The sequence below is a fragment of the Danio aesculapii genome, chromosome 7, assembly GCF_903798145.1.
Source record: "Danio aesculapii chromosome 7, fDanAes4.1, whole genome shotgun sequence".
Lineage (NCBI taxonomy): Eukaryota > Metazoa > Chordata > Actinopteri > Cypriniformes > Danionidae > Danio > Danio aesculapii.
In genome coordinates this window covers 10,804,923-10,823,452 of record NC_079441.1, presented here as the reverse complement: position 1 = coordinate 10,823,452, position 18,530 = coordinate 10,804,923, and the positions used below count along the sequence as shown (strand labels likewise).

Sequence of the window (18,530 nt, the reverse complement as noted above, 5' to 3'; positions counted from 1 at the left end):
AGACTGAATTTTTAATGATCTACTGAAAAACAAAAACTTGGACTGATGAGTAAATTAAACAGCAACTATTCCTTTCATTTCAGCATCATCTGTCAGTCAGCCAAGACTTCTAAAGCTTTATTAATAGCATCATTCGTTTAGACATAAACTGAGTTTCCCGGTTGTGATGATGTACCATAAACACATTAGTTATTGTGATGCTTCCTGTGTTGCACAACCATTTCTGTGAAGTCAGATGTTCTAAAGTCAGACTTTACTTTTTTTAACTGGCTTCAAGTGGATATAATACGACAGCTATACTGAGGATTTTACATTAGAAACTATGAAGAAAATTCTATTTGACTAACACTTTCATTTACTTTTATCAAATACTGCTTATAGTGCATCCGAATCAAGCATTTTATCAGCTCCTGAACTCACTGGGAAACATTTATAAAGGGATATTTCTAGGATAAACAGTGTGTATATTCACGACGAAATTGGCTTCGTTTTAGTTTTTTACGTACACAATTCATATTTGACTGTTGTTGATCAGATTGTGAATACTTATAGTCATCATCACAGTTATTGGAAATTCCAGATGCCTGCACCAGCACTCCAACCACTCATGTCCCAGTGTTACCACTTTCAGTTTCATGTAATATATATATATATATATATATATATATATATATATATATATATATATATATATATATATATATATATATATATATATATATATATATATATATATATATGTGTGGCTTCAATGTGGAAATACAGGCTAAATACGGTAGCTATTCAACATTTGAAGTGGATCAAAAAAGGTTGTTCAAAATTGTCCCAAAACAAGAATGAGTGTTGTTCAATAGTTTTAAAACAACTCTAATGAAATGTTCTGATCTTCAAATGTTGACTACTGTGTATGCACATTATACATATTAACACATCTAAGCCATATAGTGACCCCTGCTGAAAATTCAATATAGCTAAACCCTCACAGAGTAACTGTTTTAATGGTTATAATGGGAATTGTGTGGGTTTTAATGGAAACTGTAATGCTCCCTGTGGGTCTCAAATTGCAACTAGCTGTCTTCTATTGGAGGCCTGTTAAAAGCATTTAATCCTAATGGAGTACATCCCCAAAACACACATTAAAATGTACTGGTTTTAATGGTTACATTTGATGGTTTGCGATGCCTTTAATGGTATTTGCTGTGGAATCCATTAGAATGTCCGTGATGGTTTCTATGTACATACCGTATGCCAATATATTATGCAACAGGAGCATATCATTAAACATCAAATGGCAAAATTGGTGTGCTGGTGCATGACAACAGTAAACAAACATAGGCCTGTGTATTTATAACAAATCACAGAGTATCCATCAAACGTTTTCTTAGATCACTCATTATTAGCTACAAAATACAATGTAATAAATCCTGTAAACATTGACTTCCATTATAGGAAAAACGAATAGAGGTCAATGCTTGCAGGTTTTAATCATTCTTCAAAATATCTTCTTTTGTGTTTAACAGAAGAAAGAAAACTCCTAAAGGTGTTTAACAAGTAGATTGAGTAGCCTAAATGATGACAGAATTTTCAGTTTTGGGGGAACAATAGACCCTTTTGACAATGACGTCACTTCACTTCCCCCTATCGGCAACGCAGTGTATTTTTAGTTCCGGTTTACCTTTGAATGAATAGAGACTTCTCTGGAAAATGTACAAATAAAATATTAACATTTACATCTGATTTAAGACTATTATTGGTATTGGACATGTGTCCAAATGTTTCTTTTTCAATTCTAAACTACTTTCTGAGTTTGAAAATGATTGTTAAAGTTATTAAGAATAAGAATAAACTATTGTTTATCAAGGAAAGCATATGTTTGCAACTTTTTCACTTATTAGTTCAGTTTATTTCCTTAATAATGGATTTATTTGTACTTTAATGCTGCTCTGAATATAAATTTATATTATCTGTTATATGTAAATGTTCCTGCATGAGTAAAATTCTTTATTAAATCATCTTATATTATCTCACCTGGTATGTCTATATCAGTTTCATTATTTACCATTTACTGATCTATTAATGTTTTGTTTAGTTTCTCAATGTGAATGAATAAATGTTGCCTATCGCCACCTTTTGGGAGGATTTCATTTGATATCTGTACTACCTTTTAATTAATAATGTTACAAATAAATTCATAATCTAATAGTACTGTATTATAATGCAGTCGTATCTGTGTTATTTTTGCAATTGTACATTTTTATCATGATTTTGTTTGATTATTAGGAGTCGAACACAACATTGTTATTCTATTTAATTTAATTTGAATATTAAATAGACATAAATGTTTTATGTTCATGAATAATATACCTAGAAAAAAGTCACAGAACTAAGAATGTGAATATTATGAATGTGTTCATGAATCAGCTGTCCACTGTAAACAGCCACAGTAAAACACTCACAGTTTCATTTATTTTTTATTCTTCAGGACACAAAAAAATTATAAAAATAAATTTGACATTAAAAAAATGTTGAGCACCCGTGTAAACATCTGAAATCTTTATTTAACAAATACTGACAAGTGCATACCAACTTCATCTGCAGTAAAGACAGTAACACAAAGCAATAGACTCTGTTTAAAGTCCCATTTTCTTTGTTCAAGCAGATATCTGGATGATCTGCACGTTTTTTAGATGTCAGAGGTCTCACCTTGAATGCAGACAACAGAAAACAGCCATAATCACAGTCTAAACTTATCTGTAGTAAATATACAGCTGACTGGGTGAGTTCTCTATAGGGAGTTCTGTGTAGGCGGAAGTAATGTTACACTGCATGGAGTGAAACCGGAAACCGCGTGACGTCACGTGAAAAGGGTCTTTTGATTTAAAGCCAATTTCCCCCTTGATCCAGGTTTTCTGTGGGTCTTAAAAAGTCACACATGAAATATCTAGTATGTTTAAGTCACGATAGAGATAACTGAAATGCAAAATAAGAGAAACAAAGAGTCTTTTGATCTGTTTTAAAGAAAATTTACAGAATTAAGTAACAGAATTTTCATTTTTTGCGTGAATTAACCCTTTAAAATTCACAATTAATCTGTGCAAGTTAATTACAGTGTGGAAAAAAGTTTGTTTTGGCCTAATTTTGATCTGTTTTAAAGAAAACTTACAGTTTGTGATTCTGCTTACCAAATTAATCTTAAAATCTTTAAAGATTTGCACTAAAAAGCAAGACAAAAAATAATGTTAAACAACTATACTTAAAAGAGGGATACACAAACGTGTGTCTATGTTCCGATAAACGATATAAAAACCCAGCGATATTTGAAGAAACGAGTTTAATTCAACATGGATATGAAGCAATATTCTTGTTTTTCAAAGGCAGTTATGCTGGTATAGGAAATCTACATTATCTCCCTCACTCTGGCTGGAGGACAGTTGCCTGTGTGACCGGAAGGAGGCGCTCCGACATAAACAGTCAATGAGTGACGTGAATAAAAAACAGACACGAAGTTTACAGTTTTCGACGTTTTTTATAAACATTTTGATTGTTTTATTATCTCACGAGTTCTCATTATTATATACCACCAAAGCATTGAACTACAGTATACCCAGAGAGATGAGCTACCCAGTCGTGAGGTGAGCATTGGTTTATTTCTATTATCCCACAGGTGGAAACATTATTAGCCTATCGTTACATAAAACCATAAAGGTTAAACTGAGTAACTTTAGTTAAACTATTGTTATTACAAATTGAACATGGTCTTGTTACAATAACTATTATTTAATCATGTTATATTAGTAAAACTAACCAGTTCACACCTGGCTGCTACTAATTACTGGCCAACTGTTACTATTAAATTAACAATGCTAATATAATACATCCATTATTATGACATACGCAAGAAGATTTTCCCCGATGAAATACAATTGATAAAACGTTTGTTTCATATCTATATAAAGTTTATTAAATCAGAGTAACATTAAAGATTACATTTTGATTTTCTAAATTTCTTTAATGGCAGCATTCAATAAAAAATACTAGACTTGGGTTGTATTATTTAATAATAAGACATTTTAAAGACATTATATGAACCACATAACACCACCTCAACTTCAATATTAAAAATTCAAACAAATATGTCAAAGATGTAATATTTGCATAAATGGAAAATTAAAGAAAATAACCATCGAGACATAAGAAAAACAGACACACATGTCTTACGTTGTATTCTTTAATAAGACTTTTAAAAGGCATTATATGGATCAAATAACACCACTTCAACTTCAATATAACATATTCAAATTGAAAACAAATATGCCAAAGATATAAAGTGAGTGAAATGGTTTAATATTTGTCATGCAAAATGTAACACTTGTGTTAATGATTTAAGTCATCTGATGGTCATCTTTTCAGTACTTTGTGGGCAGGCCTTTGGGTCTGTAGTGGTTGGGGTCTCCGCCGTTTCGGCCATGGAGATTGGCCTCCTGATCGGCTGCAGTATCTGAATTGCCTCGGCGAGTGAGACCCTGCAGAGCCTCCCGTCCATCACTAAACACATCACAACAAAGGTTTGACAATGATTTCATACAATATTGTGCAACGTTCTATCAAATATATGGAAAAAGGCTTAATATCACACTCCTGATCTCACTTCTGGCTGGCTCCAGTATCAATTTTTATGTTTTAGCACTGACATAACATTTTTACGTTTTGCTAGCCCAAATTGTCATTCTCAAAGGGTTAGTTCACACAAAATTCTGTTTTTACTTACTCACCCTTGTGTCGTTTCAATCCCCTGAGAGCTTCATTCATGTTCAGAACACAAATAAATATATTTTAGATGAAATCCTGGAGCTCTCTCTTGCTCCTAAGACAGCAACGGTCACGAGATGTTAAAAGTCCAGAAAAGGAACAAAAGTCATTAGCTGCATTTCCACTATCGGGCCAGTGCGAGCCAGGGCTTTAATCGGGCCAGGCCGGGCCAATAGCCCGGGAGGTTGAGAAATGAGGCCGAAATCATGTCGCGTTTCCACTGTCGGGCTAGTTGCTCGCAGCGTGTCACGCAAACACCACCCCCAGAACGTCCCCCGAGTCAAACGTCACACAACCCGTCACACAACCCACCCACTTCAGCGGGAACAAAAAACTCAAATTATAACCACAAACACAACCTGGCATCACTACGAGAGCTGGAAGATGGAGAACACCGAAGCGATTGCTTTTTTACTGTTTGTGGTCTGTTGGTGTAAGGCCAGACAGCGATCCCTGGATAAGGACATTCGAGTTCGGCGGCATTTACTTCGATGCCGAAATGTTCAGAAGAGCCCTGGTGTCCTCAACTGACCAGTACTGTCTGCTATCCATTTTTTCTTCTTCTTAGTGAGTTGATCAAGCGCGATAGCAAAACAAATGTAAGGGAAAAAAGCATCTTGTCTCCTCTTTACCTGACAGGAAAACTCCGCCTTTGTACGTAAGCCCGCCCCGAAGCCCCAGTTGGCCCTCCTTGGCCCAAGGTATTCGGCGGGCCAAAATAGGCCGGACGCTGGCCCCAAGGAAGCCCGATTACACCCCGGAAGTGATAGTGGAAACGCGACTGGCCTTGGCTCGCTCGCTTTAGGCGCGATAGTGGAAACGCGGCTATTGTCAAAACAGTAATGTATCTTCAGTGGTTTAACTGTAGTCAGAATAAACTTGTGTGCCGAAAAAACTAAAAAAGAATTTAGTTTGCACATGTTGTTTGGCTGCGTCACAGGGTGTGTGTTTTCCATGGGCAATACAACGCTTGCTTGTTGTGCTGCTGACTCTAATCACCAGCGATCTAACCTATGCCAATCACTGGAGAACTACACATCTGTCACCACATGAACTACATCTATCAAGATGTTTTATGCCAATCAATTTCCGCTACAGCTGCGAACTATCTGGACTGATACACACACACACACACGCACGCACACACACACACACACACACACACACACACACACACACACACACACACACACACACACACACACACAGCTGAAGATCATTCTCTCTGTTTACCAGCACTATAAACACAGCACACACACACACACACACTTCTGGGCTGAGTCTTGTTAGTCTGTACCACCACAAAGTGTTTATAAATCTATCAGTGTTTGATCCTTCCCTTGTTTTATCGTTCATGTTGTTTGCCGCCTGTATCAACCTCTTGCCTGTGACTTTGACTATGCTTCTGGATTACACCTATAATATTGTTTGCACCCGTTTGACCATTGCCTGCCTGACTATTTAATAAACTGCACGTTGATCCTCAACTCCGTTGTTCAGCGTCATTTAGTTACAGTAGGATTACAGTTAAACCATTGAAGTCAAATTTGACAATGTTTTTGCTTCCTTTTCTGGACTTTGAACATCTCAAAGCTGTCTGTGGAGGATTGGAGTTCCAAGATTTCATCTAAAATATCTTCATTTGTGTTCTGAATATGAACGAAGGATTTAAGGGATTGAAGCAACATTAGGCTGAGGAATTAATAATGGGATTTTCATTTTTGGGTGAACTAACCTTTGAAGATTCACAATTAATCTGTGCAATTTAGTTACAATGGGGAAAAATTTAATCTTTAATTGAGTAAAATATTGCTTAGCCACGAAGGTTGTTGGTTCGAGCCTCGGCTGGGTCAGTTGGCATTTCTTTGTGGAGTTTGCATGTTCTCCCTGTTTCTGTAAGGGTTTCCTCCGGCTGCTCTGGTTTCCCCAAACCAGAGTCCAAAGACATGTGGTACACGTGAATTTGGTAAGCTAAATAGTCCGTATTGTATGTGTGTGTATGGATGTTCCCAGTGAGGAAGGGCATCCGCTGCGTAAATCATATGCGGAATAAGTTGAATGAATGAATTGCTTAGCCACACCTCTCCCTGCCCCTACTCAATATTCTATTTCAGTTGTCATCATACTAAAATAATAGTCTCCAGTTACTTCTGGTTCACATGGACTACCAGACAGGCAATTTATTTTATTTTTTTCTGAAACGCAACCCCTTCTGTTCTTCTCTGGTTGCTTTAATGAATAGATTTGTTCCTCTTTTGTAAGTCACGTCGGATAAAATCATCTGTGAAATGCACTTATATAAACGTAATATTATGCAGTAATGTCATTATTTTAAAACTGGGTAATAATATTCTGATTTGTACATACTTTAAATGTCACAGGGTGCCAGCTTTCAACATACTTAATAACTTAAAACAAATATGAACTTCTCTTGTGCCCAACAGAAAGAGTTATAAAAGTTTTTAATCGCTTGTAAATGATGTGTAAATTGTCTTTTTCGGTTGAACCATCATTTTACTCAATGTTTTATTTAGATTGTCAATATATTGTGGGGCTGAAATGTAATTCAAACAATTGATTTTCTCAATAGAAACTCACAAGGCAAATAAAACTTTCTGTTCCTAAAAGAAATGAAAAAATGATCTTTTCTGCTGAAAATGAGCTGAAACACAATTTATTTGTTATTTTTTTGGGAAAACCTGATTGTTTTATGTTCAATCCACTTAAATTTGTAAAAAAAAAAATAATAAGGTTAACTTATTCCTTCATGTTGTCCCAACACAAATCGATTGTGTGGAATCCAGCATTTTTTGTGTTTGTTTATTACCATTCATTCATTCATTCATTCATTCATTCATTCATTCATTCATTCATTCATTCATTCATTCATTCATTCATTCATTCATTTTCTTTTCGGCTTAGTCCCTTTGTTATTCATTTACGCCAGATTATTTCATTCAGTCAGTAGGCCTACTCAGTAATTAAAGTATCAAACATTTATATTAAGAAGAATCATTCATTCATTCATTCATTCATTCATTTTCTTTTCAGCTTAGTCCTTTTATTAATCAGGGGTCACAGCGGAATGAACCGCCAACTTTTCCAGCATATGTTTTATGCAGCGGATGCACTTCAAGCTGCAACCCATCACTGGGATACACCCATACACTCATTCACAGACATGCACTATGGACAGTTTTAGCTTACCCAATTCACCTATAGCGCATGTCTTTGGACTTGTGGGGGAAACCGAGCACCCGGAGGAAACCCACGCCAACACGGTAGAACATACAAACTCCACACAGAAATGCCAACTGACCCAGGTGAGGCTCGAACCAGTGACCTTCTTGCTGTGAGGTGACAGCGCTACCCACTGCGCCACCATGCTGCCATATCAAGAAGATATTTAGGCTATTTTACGATTGTTTTAAGTGTTGTTTGTAGGCTCAATTGGGGTGTGTTTTTTTATGGTTTTTTTTTTGGGTTTATGAACTGCTACAATTCTTTTCATTCAACATTTCAATATCACATTGATGTTTTAACTCTCTGTCTTCAATATTGCAATGCAATTAGACAATTAGACAATGAAAATATGCTGTAAAAACCATGTAGGCTAATAATTGCTATTTTATTTTTGACTGCAGCCGATTTAATCTTGTCTGGCCAGAGAAGAATTGCTTAATGTAAAGCTGCAGTTGACGCAATAGCATTGTATAAAATCGCAATATATGTTTAACCCCTTGCTCTATTTTGAGTAAATGTAAACTGAGTCGACTCCACCGACTCCAAAATTAGGAGTCGAGAATTGGAGTCAACTCCAAACAACCCAGAACCGAACACCTCTAGATTTGAATATTACCTAATAATTGTATGATTCAAAATTCTTGGTGGGCAGCGGGTAGCACAATCGCCCCACAACAAAAAGGTTGCTGGTTCGAGCCAGACTGGGTCAGTTGGCATTACTGTGTGGAGTTTGCATGTTCTACCCGTGTTTGCGTGGGTTTCCTCTGGGTGCTGTAGTTTCCCCCACAAATCCATAATATGCGCTGTAGGTGAATTGGGTAAGTTAAACTGTCTGTAGTGTATGTGTGTGAATGAAAGTCTATGGATGTTTCCCAGTGATGGGTTGCAGCTGGAAGGTCATCAGCTGAATAAAAAACATATGCTGGATAAGCTGGCGGTTCATTCCGCTGTGGTTAATAAAGGGACTAAGCTGAAAAGAAAATGAATGAATAAAGGAAGTAAAATTCTTGGTCAAATAAATATTTGAGGAATATAGTTGTCAGGTTTAATCATACATTACTAACCTGATAACTTTGGCTGCCCATAGTCCCCCAGGACCCCGCTGTGCAGCTTCAAAGTTCCCGCGTGCATGGAAATACTTGTCTGAGTTCTTCCAATTGGCCTCTTTCATATCCTGGTAGGCACGCCACATGTCCTTTGCACCTTCAAAAATAGAGTAAAAAAGTTAATTAAAGGGATAGTTCACCCAAAAATTCTAAATTCTGTCATCATCAATATACTCCCCCTTGACTTGTTTAAAACTTTTATGATTTTGACAATAAAAGTGCTTCATTTTCAAGATATTTTTTTCTGAAATCAATACATTAATCTAGGCAGCATTGTGGCGCAGTGGGTAGCACATTGCCTTACAGCAAGAACCAAAGATGTGGTATAGGTGAATAGGGTAAGCTAAATTGTATGTGAATGAGTGTGTGTGGATGTTTCCCAGTGATGGGTTGCAGCTAGAAGGGCATCCGCTGTGTAAAACATATGCTGGATAAGTTGGTGGTTCAGTCCACTGTGCCGACCCCAGATTAATAAAGGGACTAAGCCGAAAAGAAAATGAATGAATGAATGAGATATTAATCTTATACTTGTCTAGAATTTTTAAAGATTTAGACCTAACAAAACAAAAACTACAATAGTAAGACAGTCTGTATGTGTGCAAAATATTTACTGATTGGATGTTATGCATTACTTTGAAATTTGTCCATATAAATGTTTTATATGCAGCACATGGTTTTTTCTGTTTGGTATATGCACAAAGCATTCAATCAAAAACAAAACCTTTATAATTTAAATGAGTTCTACGAAAGTAAAATAAAATATTTAAAATTAATTGCAGGTTACTTTCATGTTGAGCAAACTTAAATATTTAAGTGCACTCAAATTAACAAATGTAGGATTTTCATCTTAATTAGTGCAGTGTTAGGTAATATATATATACATATATATAAATCCTACATATGCATCAAGGTAAATAAACTTAAACAAAATAGTTTTAGGAGACTAAATAAGGGAACTAGTTTACTGAATCAAATTAGTTAAGAAATCAACTTATTGGGGCTTTCAGTGGAATGTTTAATTATCACTCTCGTTCTGTCTTCACATCCAACTGTTTTGGAGAGGGGTTCATTCTGCAATCCAGGAGATAATTGGAAAACGCTTTATTTTCTCCCCCTCACTTTTTTTTTTGTTAAAGGACATTCCTGAAGACCTTTTTGACTCTGAGCTCAAACCTCTGTTTACAACTCTTACATTTCTGGCTAAGAAATGTATATTACTTAAATTATACAACTTTCTCAGTTGTCAGTCTTTCTTCCTTTGGAATAATTAACCTATGACCTCAACCACAAACAGGACAAATTCAGGAGACTTTGGGAACCTCTCCATGCAGCAGCATGCAGCATGATGTCAAATCTAGTAGGATTTCATTGATTTCATAAACTACATAGCATCCTGATATTCGCAGATTTAATCCAGTCACTTTAGCATACAACCATACATTGCATAATCAACAATGATATGAAATTGAATACCTTGCAAAATAGCATTTAAGACTTTTTAATACTTTTTAAGGGCCTTAAATTTATCTACATTGATTTATCAACTGTTAATACTTTTTAAGACCCCGCGGACACCCTAAACAAGTAGTTTGAACAAGTGGCAACCTCCCGCTCTCCCTCGGGAAGCCAATACGGAAGTAACTGAAACTGCAATTCATCAAAATTCCGCTAGTCCTGGCTCCATAATAGAGCAAACTGCAATTGAGCCCACTGTTAGAATGGCCAACTTTACAACAGAAATAAAGGTGTTTACAGCCTGGTACAAAGAACGATTTTGGTTCATAAAGCTATTATTACCCTCCATGACAACTGTGAGGGGGGTGAATTTTTTTTATAACTCATCCATTTCCTTTATATTAGGTTATATTAAGTTTGCATAATTAAGGGCGTGGCCACTTGAGTGACAGCTAGGTCTCGCTGGTCGCAGTCACTTCACCTCAGCTGAATCCGGCAGATTAGCCGCTGAACTCGGCATATTCATCGTATTTTTGTTTTGTTTTATGTGGCTTTACACAGTCAGCTGCCTTTTGGACTTATTTCTTACAATTATCTGATGATATGGGATGCTGTGTGTACTTAACTGTGCTCACAAACCATTCATGTGGCCTCGTTTCCCATGTGAGTAAAGTTATATACTTGTATACCATCTCTATAAAAGTATTTGTTTTATTTAAGATCATTTATCATTAATATTTTTCTTTAGACCCGTAAAGCACTCCAGAATGTGACAGATTGATTAGCTGTAGGCTCTAGAACAGTCATCTAAAGCGTTATCATACAGTGTTATGCTGGAGTTCATCAATAGTCCTGCATTTACTAACACAGACTATATTTGAAGTGTTTAGAAGTAATTCACGTTTTCCTCCTGTAGAAAAACGTCATAAGAGCAATGTTTAGTGGCTCATTGTGTTACTACAGTGTTTTTAAAAGTCTAAACACTTTATTGATATAGTATACAGCCAAGCACATGTGGTCAGAACACAAACGAGTCGCAGGTAATAAAGTATCAAGCGTTTCTTCCAAAGTAAAGTCTGTCTGCCAGATCTAAGCAAAGTGCCAGCAGGTGTCTGTAGCTCCGCTCACTCTCCGCCTCTTTGCCCTTGTTTGGTATTCTGCCGTGGGTGCGATGACACGCGAACAAAATGGCGACGGTTGGCCGCGCCTACTTGTAGCTTCTTTTGCAGTGTTCAGAAACCTATGGGTGACGTCACGGATACTTCGTCCATATATTTTACAGTCTATGATTTTGAACAAGCAGCAAAAGTCACACTAAAAAAATTGTTTATTGGTTTTACCACATTTTTTAAGGTAAGTGGTTGCAAACAGTTTATATACTGTATGTTGAATGTAAACAAACAAATTAAACTTAGTAATGTTCAACTTCATTTGTTTGTATAAACAGCCCGTATAACCACTTACCTTTAAAACATTTAATCATAATGAATAATTTTTTTTCAGTGCAGTTTTTTTTAGGAGGTGTTGTGGCAACATAAAAACGTTCAGTTAATTAATTAGATTAAAAAAATTTAAGTAGATTGAACATAAAACAATCAAGGTGTCCCAAAATTTGATATTTCAACTCATTTTAAATAAGTAGTTTGAACAAGCAGCAAAAGTAATTTGTTTGAGTGTGTATGCATGCTATATGGAGATAAACTGGAAAAATAACTGACCTCCAGCGGCTTCTCCCGGGAAGCGATACCACTGCGCCTGGGCTTCCACCACCATAAAAATCACCAGCACAGCAAGAAGAAGCTTCATGATTTTAGAACTGAACACACAGAAAAGTTAACAAACATTAATATCACAGCACAGAAAATCTCCAAATCTGCAGCTATTGATTAACTCTCTGTAACTTCACATGTTTGCATACAGAAAGCATCTCTTACCACTCAGGATTCGCTCAGTTCATGTGTTCATCCAGGCAGAGATATTTATAAGGCTTGGATTGGGCTGGATGTGGGTTTTCCCAACAGATTTATTATGGAAAGTTACACTAATTTTGCCCTGAAGTGGCTAGACCTGTATTGCGTAACTGTTTATGGGAAAACCAACAATTGTGAAACATCGCTGCTTATTTTTTATTATCATTGTGCCAAACATGATGGAAAAACAACTGCTGGCTAGACAAAAAAATATAGATTTTTCCTGTTTGTTCAAACTATTTATTTAATTTGAGCTGAATAAACACAATTGTTGAGTTTTTTCCTTGATTGTTTTATGTTCAATCAACTTAAATTTGTAAAAACAATTAAGTTAACTTAAACGATTTGTGTTGGGACAACATGAAGGTATTGTGTGGAACCCAGCTTATTTACAGTGTATTTATGCCACCTGTAAACAAAACATTCTTATTTAGAAATAATTTGTAAACGTAACATTTAATGTAGTTTTTGACTTTTGTTTGTTACATTAGATTGAATTCAACTTTATTATCATTACACAGGGACGATACAGTGGTGCAGTAGGTAGTGCTGTCGCCTCACAGCAAGAAGGTCGCTGGTTCGAACCTCGGCTGGGTCAGTTGGCAGTAGGTAGAGTTTGCTTGTGGGTTTCCTCCAGGTGCTCCGGTTTCCCCCACAGTCCAAAGGTGAATTGGGTAGGCATAAATGTCTGTAGTGTATGTGTGTGAATGAGTGTGTATGGGTGTTTCCCAGTGATGGGTTGCAGTTGGAAGGGCATCGGCTTTGTAAAACAAGCAGTTCATTCTGCTGTGGCGACCCCAGATTAATAAGCCAAAAAGAAAACGAATGAATGAATATCATAACACATGTACAAGTACAAGGCAACGAAATGCAGTTCTAACCAGGAGTCACGTAGCAGTGATGAGACGAGGACAAAAGGTAGCATTCAAGTGCAATTTTAATGGTAATCAATTTCTAAAATACTTAGACCAGCCCGTCTGGCACCAACAACCATGCCACATTCAAAGTCACTTAAATCACCTTTTTTCCCCATTCTAATGCTCAATTTGAACTGTAGCAGATCGTGTTGACCATGTGTACATGCCTAAATGCATTAAGCTGCTGCCATGTGATTGGCTGATTAGAAATTTGCATTAACAACCGGTTGACAGGTGTACCTAATAAAGTGGCCGGTGAGTGTATATGCACATATTTATTATGGTGAAGAATCCTAGAAAATACTCATTTAAAAAGAGAGATCTGTGAGGGGTGTACTCATTTATGCTGAGCACTGTGTGTGTAAAGGTATATTACTATATTGTATGCATATCTATGTGCAAAAAACGAAAAAAAAAAAAAAAAAAAGTTATTTCATACCGCTAAATATCTGGAAGCAGATCCCTGGAAAGCAGACACATGCAGTAAATGGCCACACCTGCTCTTACATGACACATTTTCAAGGATGACTCAACATCTGATTGCAAACGCATCGAAAGTGAACCTGATTATGTGAACTCACACCTATAGCAGGTTCTGACCTGATAATATCGTTATAAGTCAATGTGTCCGCCCTTCCTTCAGTCTTCAGTGTCACATCATTTTTCATAAGGCATGATAATATGCTGATTTTCTATTTATTACTATAAATGTTGAAAAAACATTTGTGCTGCTTTATATTTTTGTTCAAACCTTCATACTTTGTTTATTCACTTATTTATTTATATATTATTTATTAATTTTGAAAAACATTTGTGCTGCTTTATATTTTTGTGCAAACCTTCATACTTTGTTTATTCACTTATTTATTTATATATTATTTATTAATTTTGAAAAACAATTGTGCTGCTTTATATTTTCATGCAAACCCCAAAACTTTAATTATTTATTTATATTGAAAAACATTTGCACTTTTTTATGCAAACCTTGATACTTTATTTATTTATTTATTTATTTATTTATTTATTTATTTATTTATTTATTTATTAATTATTGATTTATTTAGAAAAATATTTGTGCTGCTTTAGATTTTGTGCAAACCTTGATACTTTATTTATTTATTTATGTTTTGTGCAAACCTTGATACTTTATTTATTTATTTATGTTTTGTGCAAACCTTGATACTTTATTTATTTATTATTTATTTATTTAGAAAAATATTTGTGCTGCTTTATATTTTGTGCAAACATTGATACTTCATTTATTTATTTATTGTTTTATTTATTTATTTATGTTGAAAAACATGTGTGCTGCTTTTTTGTGCAAACATTCATACTTTGTCTATTTATATATTATTTGTTTAAATATTTATTTTTTCAAAAAAATATTTGTGCTGCTTTATATTTTGTGCAAACCTTGATACTTTATTTATTTATTTGTTTATTTATTTGTTTAATGCAAACCTTGATACTTTATTTATTATTTATTTATTCAGAAAAAATATTTGTGCTGCTTTATATTTTGTTCATACTTTATTTATTTATTTATTTATTTATTTATGTTGAAAAACGTGTGCTGCTTTTTGTGCAAACATTAATTCTTTATTTATTTATTTATTTATTTATTTATTTATTTATTTATTTATTTATGTTGAAAACATGTGTTCTGCTTTTTGTGCAAATATTAATACTTTATTTATTTATTTATTTATTTATTTATTTATGTTGAAAAACATTTGCGCTGCTTTTTTTGTGCAAACCTTGATTATTTATTTATTTATTTATATATTATTGACTTATTTAGAAAAATATTTGTGCTGCTGTATATTTTGTGCAAACCTTGATACTTTATTTATTTATTTATTGATGTCAAAAAACATTTGAGCTGCTTTATATTTTTTGGCAAACCTTGATGCTTAATTAATTCATTAATTTATTTATGTTTTAATGCCATATCAGCAGCATTGGCTTGTGCCAACACTTCCACTGTATTATACATTATAAACAGTTGTAGCCAAAAATTATTATCCCCCATTTGACATTTTTGCCTTTCAAATGTTTCCCAAGTGATGTTTAACAGAGAAAGGACATTTTCACAGTATTTTCTATAACATTATTTCTTATGGAGAATGTCTTATCTCTTTTAATTTGGCAGGAATAAAATCAGTTTTTTATTTTTTAGAATAATTTCTAAGGTCCATAATAATAATAATAATAATAATAATAATAATAATAATAATAATGCTGCATTTTATTTAAAGGTGACTTTCTTGACTTTCGAGGTTGCCGTACATCATAGCAAGAACAATTAATAGATAAAAACTCAAAATGAAAAGACATTAAAATACAGTACAATATAATAAAAACAAAGTGCAGATGAGCTAGAGAGAGTATAGGCTGTTCTAAACAGATATTAATATTAATAGCCCCCTTAAGATTGATTTATTTTTATTTTATTTATTTTATTTTTTTACAAGACAAAAGAAACTTATCACAAAATGGCAGCACAGTGGCTCAGCGGTTAGCACTGTTGCCTCACAGCAAGAAGGACGCTTGTTCGAGTTCCAGCTGGTCAGTTGGCATTTCTGTGTAGAGTTTGCATGTTCTCCTGGTGTTGGCGTGGGTTTCCTCCGGGTGCTCCGGTGTCCCCCACAAGTCCAAAGACGTGCGCTATAGGTGAATTGAATAAGCTAAATTAGTGTATGTTTGTGTGTGTGTGTGTGTGTGTGTGTGCGTGTGTGTGTGTGTGTGTGTGAATGAGTGTGTATGGGTGTTTCCCATTACTGAGTTGCAGCCGGCATCCACTTCGTAAAAAACATATGGAATAGTTGGCGGTTCATTCCGCTGTAGCAACCCCTGATGATGTGTCCCGGTCGATTAGCGTTACTCATTTCCTTCTGTTGTTGGAAATATCCGTGTTTTATCATTAATGTTCTTACATATAAATTACTCTGTTTACCATTCGTATGGGCTCACGTTACTTACAGGTTCGCTGTTAAAAACTGCAGGTTCTTTTTCTTCTTCAATGTTTTGCTCGACACAGTACGTCTGGTTCAATGAGTTGCCAATCAAACGTCATTCGCTCACGCAACAAGCTAGAATGAAAACAAAGGAACCGCCATGTTTTAAATACACAGCCGAGACATTGCAGCGGAATTATTTATACATATAATAACGAGCCATGGTCGACCCGGGCTCGAACAAACCTTGTTGTCGTCTTGATGAACAGCCACAAAGCCAAAAAGAAGAGCAGATTTACCCCGTGCCCCTTACAAGCCAGTCTGAAGCGCGAGCGGTTTCGCTTTCTTGCTTGCGCTCGCCGCGCGTCTATATTTGAAATAACAAACTTCTTGAGCTCATGATAATAACGTGTACTTGATTATTGACGTGCTTTTGAAAACCCAATCCATTCAGAAACTGACAAACGTGAGAGTTAAGCAAACGTGAACAAACTGCCATGTTTAACTATTATTATTATCACCTTTTGGACTAATATGAACTGGGAATGATGGAATTATTCTCTAACAGAGGCTACACGTGCTGCTGAAGATTAAAGGCACATTTAATCATGAGAGGTTTGCACTGACTGTGGGCTATATTTTGTGTTGTTTTGAACCCAAATAAAGACTAAATGTCTGTTGTGTGTAGTTTTTCTGTATCTGGTAACATTGGAGACTGTCAGGGGCTGTATGTGTTCATATATGTTGTATTTATTTATTTTATATAATTGCAGACGTTATAGTAGGCTGTTTCGCACTGTAATTGATCTGCAGTTATGATCAAGTCATGTTCATAGAAAAGTTAGTAATGAACATTTATACAGAAGTATTTATGTGTGTAAAGCATCTGTTTTGTGAGAAGTGCTTCTCATATGATATGTGAGCGACCTGTACAGCTTTATATTTTTTTGAGCGAAAATGACGTTGACGGAAACTTTCTGTCGTACACCACGCCCACCAAAAGGGTATACCATTGGTACCATTTTAGCAGTGGAAACGCAAGCCTGATAAAGGCGACCCGTACCGTACAGTACTGTACCAGTCAGTGGAAATGAGCCGAAGGCGCAGGACAAAAAAAACGCCACCTGGTGCTCAGAGATATAAAACAGAAACTTATAAAAAGTATAATAAATAATCTGATTGGGTGTTTTGAGCTGAAACTTTACAGACAGATTCTGGAGACACAAAACACTTACATTAAATCTGGAAAAAGGGGTAAACTAGGTGCCCTTTAATGTATATTTGTGTTCACTTTTGGAAAAGTTTTGTGAATTTTTTTTGGCACAAATCTAATTCCATAGACTAAGTCGAAGGAAAATTAATGAATGTGTTAAAAAAAATCTCTGTTATTCAGAACTTAAGAAATAAATAATAAATAAATAATAATCTAATTTCACAGGAGGGCTGATAATTTTGTCTTCAATGTGAACTTTTGTTCATATTATTCTCAATCTGAATTAAAGTTTTCATTTCTTAAAAAATAATGTGGTGTCATTTTGAATTTAGCATTTGGTAAATGTCAAATAGCTCCCTCTTTCGATGGCCTTAAAAATACAAGAAACTGACATGTCTTATGACAATGAAAGGATAATCATTTTCTTATATAATCAGTGCAACAAAGCATTGCTCACCATGACATGCATTTTGTTCATCAAACCAGAGCATTCCGGTTTCCGTCTCCACATCTCCCTAAACACAAACAGACACACAACAGCTGCTGTTAATCAAAGACTTTCCTGTTTCGCCACCTGCTAACACTGACTTCCTCATATTTGTTTAATTGACAAGGCTGTCACTATAAACACGGTATTATTCACTCATCTTTAGTCTCGTGCTTCTTGTTCCCTGTTTGTTCTTCCCTTTATTCACCAAATACGAATCCAGAATCTAATTCTGAATATATAAACACTAAAAAATTAAACAACTTAACATTGTTAGGCAACTTGCTGCAGAGCTTTTTGAGTTGACTCAACTTTTAGCTGTACTTGACTCGATTGACTCGATTGAGTCAATTTTATTTTTACTATGTAACTA

General features: G+C 35.1%; 1 protein-coding gene across 2 annotated transcripts; it reads right to left on the bottom strand.

Moving 5' to 3' along the window:
• Nucleotides 1-4,214: 4,214 nt before the first annotated feature.
• Nucleotides 4,215-18,151, bottom strand: saa (serum amyloid A). 2 transcript variants are annotated; one of them, XM_056461031.1, is made up of 4 exons: nucleotides 18,128-18,151; nucleotides 12,332-12,429; nucleotides 9,117-9,255; nucleotides 4,215-4,545 (listed from the first exon to the last, which is right to left on the bottom strand). In XM_056461031.1, exons 1-4 carry the CDS (start codon nucleotides 18,133-18,135, stop codon nucleotides 4,407-4,409), a joined length of 384 nt encoding a protein of 127 aa, XP_056317006.1. In that variant the 5' UTR covers nucleotides 18,136-18,151; the 3' UTR covers nucleotides 4,215-4,406. The 2 variants fall into 2 exon arrangements, with proteins under 2 accessions (XP_056317006.1, XP_056317007.1); XM_056461032.1 differs by lacking the exon at nucleotides 18,128-18,151 and adding an exon at nucleotides 12,548-12,646.
• Between the last annotated feature and the right edge of the window lie 379 nt (nucleotides 18,152-18,530).